Source organism: Caloenas nicobarica, chromosome 21, assembly GCF_036013445.1.
Source record: "Caloenas nicobarica isolate bCalNic1 chromosome 21, bCalNic1.hap1, whole genome shotgun sequence".
Lineage (NCBI taxonomy): Eukaryota > Metazoa > Chordata > Aves > Columbiformes > Columbidae > Caloenas > Caloenas nicobarica.
The window spans coordinates 7,323,733-7,333,529 of NC_088265.1; the positions used below are offsets into that span (position 1 = coordinate 7,323,733).

A 9,797-nucleotide genomic window follows, 5' to 3' on the forward strand; every position below is an offset into this window, starting at 1 on the left:
ATTGTCACAGACCCCATCCCACCTGCTGTGTGCTCAGCTCTGCCCTGCAGACTGCTCCCAGCAGCTGGGCACTGGCCAGGGGCAGCTTTGTGTGGGCAGGCTGATGAGGCAACCCTGATGAGGCTGGAAAGTGATGCTGATGCTGTCCGTAAGCCATGGTGTGTTGATTTCTGATAGTCGCAGGTTTATTCACCTTCAAGAGAAACAGGGTTTCACTGACTTGTCCTGAACTGAGACCTTAATTGCTCACCCAAACAATCCAGATTAGGAGACTGAAAGGACAGGATCCTTCCCTTTCAGGTAGCTACTGCCGTGACGTGCTTCTTGAAAAGCCCCCTGGGAAATTTCCTGGGGTGATCTGGAGCTCTGGGCAGCCCTGACCCAAGGCAGCACACTCTCTAGAGCAGGACACTGCTTTGCCAGAGCTTCTCCCCACAGCATCGTGGGGAGCTCTCCGGGCAGGTGGCAGAGTCCCTGCCCCAGCACAAAGCCCCTGGACACTCCTGGGTGCACACCCTGACTTCACATCAATTCAAAATTGCCTTACAAGAACCCACTCCTTACAGATCCTATAAGATGTGGCTGTGCCAGCTTTAGGAGACGCCTCCAGGAGCTATAGCTGCATTGCCCTACACCCAGAGACTTACTGTGACAAGGACTGCAAAGTTTTCTTCTCCAGTGAGCTCCCAATCATCCTTCCAATCCTGGCCACATTTAAGCTCTCTCTCTGCCTTGTTCCTCTCCCCTCAGTGCTGCAGGCAGTGCCCTCAGCCCTGCTGTGCTTTGCAGAGGAGCTGCTCATGGGCAGAGCTGTCTCTCTGCAACACTGCCATTTGCCATGAGCTCCCTGTGTCCCAGGAGCCCAGCCCAGCTCAGCAGCAGAGGAGCAGCCCAAGGCATTTTAATGACCCCTCTGGCGGGTTTGTTGCCAAGACTACAGACAGTGATAGGAAGTTGAAGAAGCCTCTCAAGAAGTCAAAGCTGGATGCAAACTTCAAACTTTCTTGTAATCTTAATGGGTCCCACTGAGGGACATCATTGAGAAACTGTCCCCGGGGTCTGGTAAGAGCAGAAAAGTGGAGGCAGTGATGATAGCTCAGGAAAAGCAAGGGAAATGTGGCTCTGATGCTGAGTAACCTGAATGTGTTACTTAAGACAAAGGGCCAAGCCCCGATGCCCAGCCCCTGGGAAGGCAGATCCTGTCTCTCATGTGTTGCTCAGAGCTCTTCTTTGGGCAATGGGATGTGGGGTTGTACAATACCACGAGCACAACTACAGTATAATCTCTCCCAGGATTGTGGGTTGCAACAAGAGGGAATGAAGTACCACAGAACTGCACTTGCAGTGACATTTGTTTCTCCTCATGTCCAATCTCAACCTTCCCAGCTGCACTTTGTGGCATTTTTTCGTTCTCAGGCTGTTTCGCTATTTTGGTAAAAGCTCCACTATCTCTGAAACCACCCTTCAAGCAGTATCAGGCTACTCCTATAATGCCCTGAGCCTCATCGCCACTGGGCAAAAGGGCCAGAGAAATCCAGGTCTCTCAGTCCATCTGCACAGGTCAACTGCTGAAGGCCCCAGACTCTAGGTCTCCTCTGGGCACTTTCCAGCTCCTCTCCTCTCCATCAAAACTGGGAGCTGGTATCTGGGACAAACCCATGTGTGTGGATCCCTACCAGTGCTGTGTCAAGGGGGATAATAACTCCCCTTGTCCAGGTGAACATGTTCAACCTAATGCAGCCCTCTATGCAGGTGGCCTTGTTCATGGTGAGCGTAAACCACTGGCTTGTACAGCCTTCCCTGTAGTTCCCAGGCCCTTCTCCTCAGAGTCTCTCCTCAGCATTCAGAGTCACACAGACTCAGGTCCCAGTTGGCCCTGATATGTAGGTTTGTTATTCCTCTTGAGGCTGGAATGGCCAATTCTCCTTGTAAACTTCAAGAGATTTCTGTTGGTCAGATCCCTGAGTTTCTCAAGGCCCCTCTGCATTCAAGCTCCATTTGGTCAGCAGTAATGTCTGTGTGCAGGTGGTTCACCTTGACTGTGGTGTGGTCTCACAAGATAACAGCATGAGGAGTTGAGGGCAAACTAGAAATAACATTGGCCCATTACTTGATGAGCATGGTCACCTAATTGAGAGGGACATAGACAAAACTGTGATGTTTAGTGCTTTCTTCACCTCAGTCTTCAAAACTGATGGTGGATTTTCACTCTAGGGTGAAATCAGTGTCCTCAGCTTGCTCCCTGAAATGTCTGTACACCAATGTGGAATAAGCAAGAGGAGTTAGAAACCTATGTGTCAGGAGATTATGATCTGGTGACAATTACAGAGACATGGTGGGACAGCTCACATCACTGGAATGTGGCCATGGATGGCTACGTCCTTCTCAGGAAAGACAGGCCAGCAAGGTGAGGTGGTGAATTTGCTCTTTATGTGACAGAGCAACTACAATGTATTGAGTACTGTCCACGGGCAGATGAAGAGCAAGTTGAAAGTCTGTGGGTGAGAATTAAGGGGCAGGCTGGAAGGGCTGATACTGTTGTGGGAGTCTATTACAGGCCACCAGATCAGGGTGAGGAAGTTGATGAGGCCTCTACAGGCAGCTGAGAGCAGCCTCACACTTAAAGGTTCTGGTTGTCATGAGGGATTTTAACTACCCTAATGTTTGCTGGAATGACTACTCAGCCAGTCATCCACAGTCCAGGAGGTTTCTCCAGTGCATTGATGAGAACTTCCTGATGCAAATGGTGGATGAGCCAACTAGGAGAGGAGCTGTCCTGGGTCATTGGGGGGAGCAACGAGAGGAGGTGGTCTGAGTCAGGTGACCGTGGATTGACCAACTGGAGTATTCCATCCCATTCAGGACTTCCTGGATATAAAAGGTGGACCTGAGGGACTCTCTCTCTCTCTTCTGCTGGGTCTCCTGCTGCTTGGCTTTGTCTCTGTTTCTTTTCTGCCGTCCGTGCAAGCTGAGGCCTCCTGGCCATCACTGGAAGCTGAGGCCTCATGACAGACTGAATCTAGTTCCAGTTGGCTGAAGGATCCTGCTGGACTAGCTGCTGGGAATTGCAAGACTGGTTCTATAATATTTGTTCTTTATTTTTAAATTTTTTTTAATTTTAAATTTTTTAAATTCTTTATTTTTAAATAAACTGCTTTATTTTTCTCTATGTTTATTTAGTAGCATTAGTAAAACGTTTTCAAATTTTCCAGCTTTCTTCTCTCTGTCCTTCTTTCATTTCCTCTCAAAATCGCCTGTCCTTAGTGAGAAAGGGGTGGGGGCGGGGGCAGAAAACAGGAGGGAGGAAGAGGGTTAAGGAAAATACATCTGCCGCGGTTTTTTATTGTCTCCCCATCATCAAACCACGACAGGAGTGCTGCTGGATCTCGCTAACAAGGAAGGTCTGGTTGAAGCGGTAAAGGTTAAGGGCTGTCTTGGCTGCAGCGACCATGAGGTGGTGGAGTTAAGGATCTCATGTGGCAGGAACAGAATACCAAGCAGAATCGCAACCCTGAACTTCAGTAGGAAACTTTGGCCTTTTCAAGCAATTGCTGGGGGAAATCCCGTGGGAAAGGGTACTTGAAGGTAAAGGGGCCCAAGATAGGTGGTTAGCATTCAGGAACTGCTTCTTCCAAGCTCAAGATCAGAGCATCCTGACTTGTAGGAAGTCAAGGGAGGGAGCCAGGAGTCCTGCTTGGTTAAACAGGGAACTGCTCGGCAAACTCAAGTGGAAGAGCAGAGTCTACAAATCATGGAAGGAGGGGCTGGCCACTTGGGAAGAATATAAGGCTGTTGTCAGAGGATGTAAGGAGTCAACTACAAAAGCCAAGGCCTCCTTAGAATTAAACCTGGCAAGAGGGGTCAAGGACAACAGGAAGAGCTTCTTCAAATACATGGCAGATAAAACTAACACCAGAGGCAATGTAGGCCCACTGATGAATGGGGTGGGTGCCCTGGTGACAGAAGATACAGAGAAGGCAGAATTACTGAATGCCTTCTTTGTCTCTGTCTACTCTGCTGGAGGCTGTCCTGAGGAGCCCCGTACCCCTGAGGCCCCAGAGGAAGGCAGGGCAATGGAGGAGTTTGCCTTGGTTGATGAGGACTGGATTAGGGACCAGTTAAGCAATCTGGACATCCATAAATCCGTGGGTCCAGATGGGATGCACCCGCAGGTGCTGCGGGAGCTGGCTGAAGTCATTGCTGGACCACTCTCCATCATCTTTGCCAAGTCTTGGGAAACAGGAGAGGTGCCTGAGGACTGGAGGAAAGCAAATGTCACTCCGGTTTTCAAAAAGGGCAAGAAGGAGGACTCGGGCAACTATAGACCGGTCAGCCTCACCTCCATCCCTGGGAAAGTGATGGAACACCTTATCCTTGGTGCCATCTTAAGACATATCAAGGATAAGAGGGTCATCAGGGACAGTCAACATGGCTTCACCAAGGGGAAGTCGTGTTTGAACCAACCTCATAGCCTTTTATGAAGACGTAACAAGGTGGATTGACGATGGCAGAGCAGTGGATGTGGTCTACCTTGACTTCAGCAAAGCATTTGACACCGTCTCCCACAGCATCCTCACGGCAAAACTGAGGAAGTGTGGACTGGATGATCGGGTAGTGAGGTGGACTGCAAACTGGCTGAAGGAAAGAAGCCAGAGAGTCGTGATCAATGGGGCAGAGTCTGGTTGGAGGCCTGTATCTAGTGGAGTGCCTCAAGGGTCAATTCTGGGACCAATACTGTTCAGTATATTCATCAATGACTTGGATGAGGGAATTGAGTGTACTATCAGCAAGTTTGCTGATGACACCAAGCTGGGAGGAGTGGCTGACACGCCAGAGGGCTGTGCTGCCATCCAGCGAGATCTGGACAGGCTAGAGAGTTGGGTGGGGAAAAATTTAATGAAATATAACAAGGGAAAATGTAGAGTCTTGCATCTGGGCAGGAACAACCCCAGGTTCCAGTACAGGTTGGGGAATGACCTATTAGAGAGCAGTGTAGGGGAAAGGGACCTGGGGGTCCTGGTGGACAGCAGGATGACCATGAGCCAGACCTGTGCCCTTGTGGCCAAGAAGGCCAAAGGCATCCTGGGGTGTATTAAAAGGGGGGTGGTTAGTAGGTCCAGAGAGGTTCTCCTTCCCCTCTACTCTTCCCTGGTGAGACCTCATCTGGAATATTGTGTCCAGTTCTGGGCCCCTCAGTTCAAGAAGGACAGGGAACTGCTGGAGAGAGTCCAGCGCAGGGCCACAAAGATGATTAAGGGAGTGGAGCATCTCCCTTATGAGGAAAGGCTGAGGGAGCTGGGTCTCTTTAGCTTGGAGAAGAGGAGACTGAGGGGTGACCTCATCAATGTTTATAAATATATAAAGGGTGGGTGTCACGAGGATGGAGCCAGGCTCTTCTCGGTGACAACCAACAGTAAGACAAGGGGTAATGGGTTCAAGCTGGAACACAAGAGGTTCCACTTAGATTTGAGAAGAAACTTCTTCTCAGTGAGGGTGACAGAACACTGGAACAGGCTGCCCAGGGAGGTTGTGGATTCTCCTTCTCTGGAGACATTGAAAACCCGCCTGGACGCCTTCCTGTGTAACCTCACCTAGGTGTTCCTGCTCTGGCAGGGGGATTGGACTAGATGATCTTTCGAGGTCCCTTCCAATCCCTAACATTCTGTGATTCTGTGATTCTGTGATCTCAGCCTCAGAGCCACCTGCACTTTTCCTTTACCTGATGTAATCACAGCCTCCAATTATCTGCTCTAATGAGTCCTTGGGGAGGCTCTGTCAGTAGTGGCCTCAGTGGGGCCCATTCATGCTTCAAGGTACTTTCAATTTCCAGAAATGGCTCTCCCCAGCTGAGCAAGGAAACATCAGTGATGACTTCAGTCTGCTTCATAGCAGGTTTGTCTGGAGCACCAAGGACATCTGGAGAGTGCCCAGATGGGCCACAGAAAGTGCTGCCTTGGGCTGCTTCTCTGCTGCTGATCTTGGCTGGGCTTCTGGGACTGAGGGACCTCATGGCAAGTGGCAGTGCTGCAGAGAGGCAGTGCTGCAGTGAGACAGCTCTGCCCAGGAGCAGCTCCTCTGCAAAGCGCAGCAGGGCTGAGGGCACTGCCGGCAGCACCGAGGGGACAGGAGGCAGGCAGAGAGAGGTTAAAGGCAATGCAGACTGGGAGGCTGCTGAGGGCTCACTGGAGGAGACATCTTCACAGATACTAAGTCTATGGCTGCAGGGCATTGCATCTACAAATCATGGCACATTGCAGAGCCTATGAAATATGTAAGTACAACTCTCTGAGATCATAGAATCACAGAATCACAGAATGTTAGGGATTGGAAGGGACCTCGAAAGATCATCTAGTCCAATTCCCCTGCCAGAGCAGGAACACCTAGATGAGGTTACGCAGGAAGATGTCCAGATGGGTTTTGGATGTCTCTAGAGAAGGGGACTACACAACCTCCCTGGACAGCCTGTTCCAGTGCTCCATCACCCTCACCATGAAGAAATTCCTTCTCAAATTTAAATGGAATCTCCTGTGTTCCCATTTATACCCATTGCCCCCTGTCTTATCATTGGTTGTCGCTGAGAAGAGCCTGGCTCTATCCTCGTGACACTCACCTTTTACATATTTATAAACATTAATGAGGTCACCCCTCAGTCTCTGATGTAGAGGAGGAGAATGTGATCCCGATCAGGAATTGGCTTCTGCACTGTCAGAGGGACAAGGCATGATGGCTGCCTTCTCCCAGGGATGACCTGGGGGTGTAAATGTTAATCTGCACCCAGGGCTGTCCTTCAGAGCAGGGTTCCTGCACAGCAGGGCTGTGTGCTGGGGCAGGGACTCTGCTGCCTGCCAGGGTCAGCACTCAGCCTGCCTGAGGAGAACCCCATGGTTCTGTGGGGAGAAGCTTGGGGTGGAGGGAGTGACCATTGGCAAGGCAGGAAGGGTTCTTCTGATGTTGGGAGGCTGCTGTGTGGGTGAGGGCTGCTCAGAGCTCCAGATCAGCCCCACAGAAAATGCAGAGTGTCCATCTGAAGAACGACATCAAGACAGCAAGACCTGAAAGGCAAGGAGTCTGTGCTTTCAGTTTTCCACTCTTGGTTGGCTGGCTGGGAAATGGGAGATGGCATTTTATTTCTCTGCTTTGGAAAAGGCCCTGAGACCCCAGTTGTTACTAGGACTTGTCAGAGCTGCTCCAGAGCCCCTGCATACACCGAGCTGAGCACACAGCAGCTGAGTTTGGCAGTATGAGCATTGTCAGGGACAAGACCTAGGACATAGATAACAGAATCCAGCAGGGACAGCTCCAAGCAGCAGAGACATGGGCAGGGATGAACAAGGATCTACTGTCAAGAAATGACATAGGAAGAGTGATTCGGGCACCTGTCTGCCATCTCCTGCAGTGCAGACACCGAACATGGAGCAGACCCCTGGTCTCCTCTCCTACCTCTTCTCTTAAGGCCATGGATGATCTTTTTGCAGCCTCACTCCTTAGAAAGAGAAATTACCAAGCACCCAGCTGTCTGTCTGTCTCCTGGCTCCATCTGCAGCAGCTCTGTGGCATTTCTCCCTTTTTCCTCTCCTGTCTTTTCTCACCTTGTTCTTATCATGGAAACTTCTGGGATCGGGTTTGTAAAAAGTTGCCATTCAAAGACAAGTCCTGTGGGTCCTACCATGCAGAGCTATCCATTTCTTCCTGTCCTTGCACCTTCTTTTATTACCTAACTTATTTATATCTCTTCCTCCATGGACAGTCCCCATGCATAGAGACAGAAAATGTCCAACAGCAGCTCCATCACCCTGTTCATCCTCCTGGCAATCACAGACATATGGGAGCTGCAGCTCTTGCATTTCCGGCTCTTCCTGGGCATCTACCTGGCTGCCCTCCTGGGCAATGGCCTCATCATCACCACCATAGCCTGTGATGACCACCTCCACACCCCCATGTACTTCTTCCTCCTCAACCTCTCTCTCCTCAACCTGGGATCAGTCACCATCACTGTCCCCAAAGCCATGGCCAATTCCCTGTGGGGCACCAGGGCCATCTCCTACTTGGGATGTGCTGCCCAAGTCTTTCTGGTTATTTTTTCATTTCAGCACAGTTGTATCTTCTCATAGTCATGGCCTATGACCGCTATGTTGCCATCAGCAAACCCCTGCACTACGGGACCCTCCTGGGAGGTAGAGCTTGTTCCAAAATGGCAGTAGCTGCCTGGGTCAGTGTTTTTCCCTATGCTGTTCTGCACACTGTCAATACATTTTCACTGCCACTCTGCAAGGGCAATGCTGTGAACCAGTTCTTCTGTGAAGTCCCCCAGATCCTCAATCTTTCTTGCTCAGATGCCTACCTGAGCGAAATTTACCTTCTTGTGGTTAGTGCCTGTTTGGCATTTGGGTGTTTTGCTCTCATTGTGGTGTCCTATGTGCCATACTGAGGATCCCCTCTGAGCAGGGATGGCACAAAGCCTTTTTCACGTGCCTCCCTCACCTGGCCATGTTCTCTCTGTTTGTCAGCACTTTAATGTTTGCCTACCTGTGCCCCCCTCAATCTCCTCCCCATCCCTGGAGCTGGTGGTTTCAGTTCTGTATTCGGTGGTGCCTCCAGCAGTGAACCCCCTCATCTACAGCATGAGGAACCAGGAGATCAAAGATGCCCTGAAGAAACTGTTTGAATACATGTTACATCAACATCATTAAAGTATCCACTATCTTTATATGACTCTGAGGGTATCTCAGGAAAAGCCGGGACATTCTTGTGTTATTTTGTTTATTTTACGTTTATTTTTTATATGTGTGATAATATTAATTGCAATAAATATTATTATTCATCCCACATCTTCTTGACATCCATCATGTTTTTCTTTTTTCTGAGGAACTACCTTAATATATCTGTTGTGGTTTAACCTGAGCTAGAAATAGAACCATGATAGCTGCTCCCTCACCCCCCTGCCCACCTTCCCCCCCGCTAAACAGGGGAGAGAATTGAAAGGGAAGGGAGAAACTTGGATTGAGATAAACACAGTTTAATAAAATAACAAAATACTAATACCCTACTAGTAAATATATATATTTGTAATAGAAATAGAATATAAAATTGTGCTGGTTTGACTGAAAATGAGTTAATTTTCTTCATTCAATTAGAAACTGTTCTTTTTCATAGCTAGCATGCTCATTATTTGGATTTAGTTTGACAAGAGATAACACCCTAGTACAGAGTTAATGTTTTTAATTGATCTGGTCTGAGAGCCAAGGATGTTCTGAGTGCTCCGCCCCCAGGTTTCAGGCATTGAGGAAGGGGGACATAGATGAGGTAGACCTTGACTGACATCCAGACTGATCAATAAGAGTATTCCATCCCATTAGCATCATGCTTCATATTTAAGGAGAGTTGGGATGTTGTTCTCAGCTTCTTCATGGCACAAGACATTCTCTGCTTGCTCCTCTGATTTCACCATTGTCATCCTGGACTACGGTAGCTGCATCTTCATGTGTGTCCAGCCTTCCAGTCACCACATTCCTACAACAAGGCAGTGCCCCTTCTCAACACAGCTTTAGATGACTCCCTTTATTTTCAGGCTGAGGAACCAGCTGGTGAAAGATGGTATCAAGGCAGGCTTGAAGACAAGTGTGATAATCTTCAAGAAACACTTCTTCGTCTGACAAGAGCTTTTGAAAGTGAATTTTGAAAAGGAGAGGAGTGTGGAGGACAAACACATGATTGTGATGCATTTGCCAAAATGAGACCTAGGCTCCTTTGAGGGCTTTCAGCATGTGAGAGGACCATGAAATTGCTAGGGAAGTGCA

General features: G+C 49.2%; 1 protein-coding gene across 1 annotated transcript; it reads left to right on the plus strand.

Annotated features, from left to right (window-relative positions):
* Positions 1–7,769: 7,769 nt before the first annotated feature.
* LOC135997024 (olfactory receptor 14C36-like) lies at positions 7,770–8,690 on the plus strand. The gene is made up of 3 exons (XM_065649390.1): positions 7,770–8,052; positions 8,112–8,365; positions 8,508–8,690. The coding sequence occupies exons 1-3, from the start codon at positions 7,770–7,772 to the stop codon at positions 8,688–8,690; spliced, it is 720 nt and encodes a 239-aa protein (XP_065505462.1).
* The last annotated feature ends 1,107 nt before the right edge of the window (positions 8,691–9,797 follow it).

Bases quoted from the DNA above. Each gene is read 5' to 3' on its own strand.
- LOC135997024 (XM_065649390.1), top strand. From the start codon at position 7,770: ATGTCCAACAGCAGCTCCATCACCCTGTTCATCCTCCTGGCAATCACA. The intron at 8,053-8,111 runs GTGCTGCCCAAG...ATCTTCTCATAG, and splicing joins GGCCATCTCCTACTTGGGAT to TCATGGCCTATGACCGCTAT. The intron at 8,366-8,507 runs GTTAGTGCCTGT...TCTGTTTGTCAG, and splicing joins GCGAAATTTACCTTCTTGTG to CACTTTAATGTTTGCCTACC.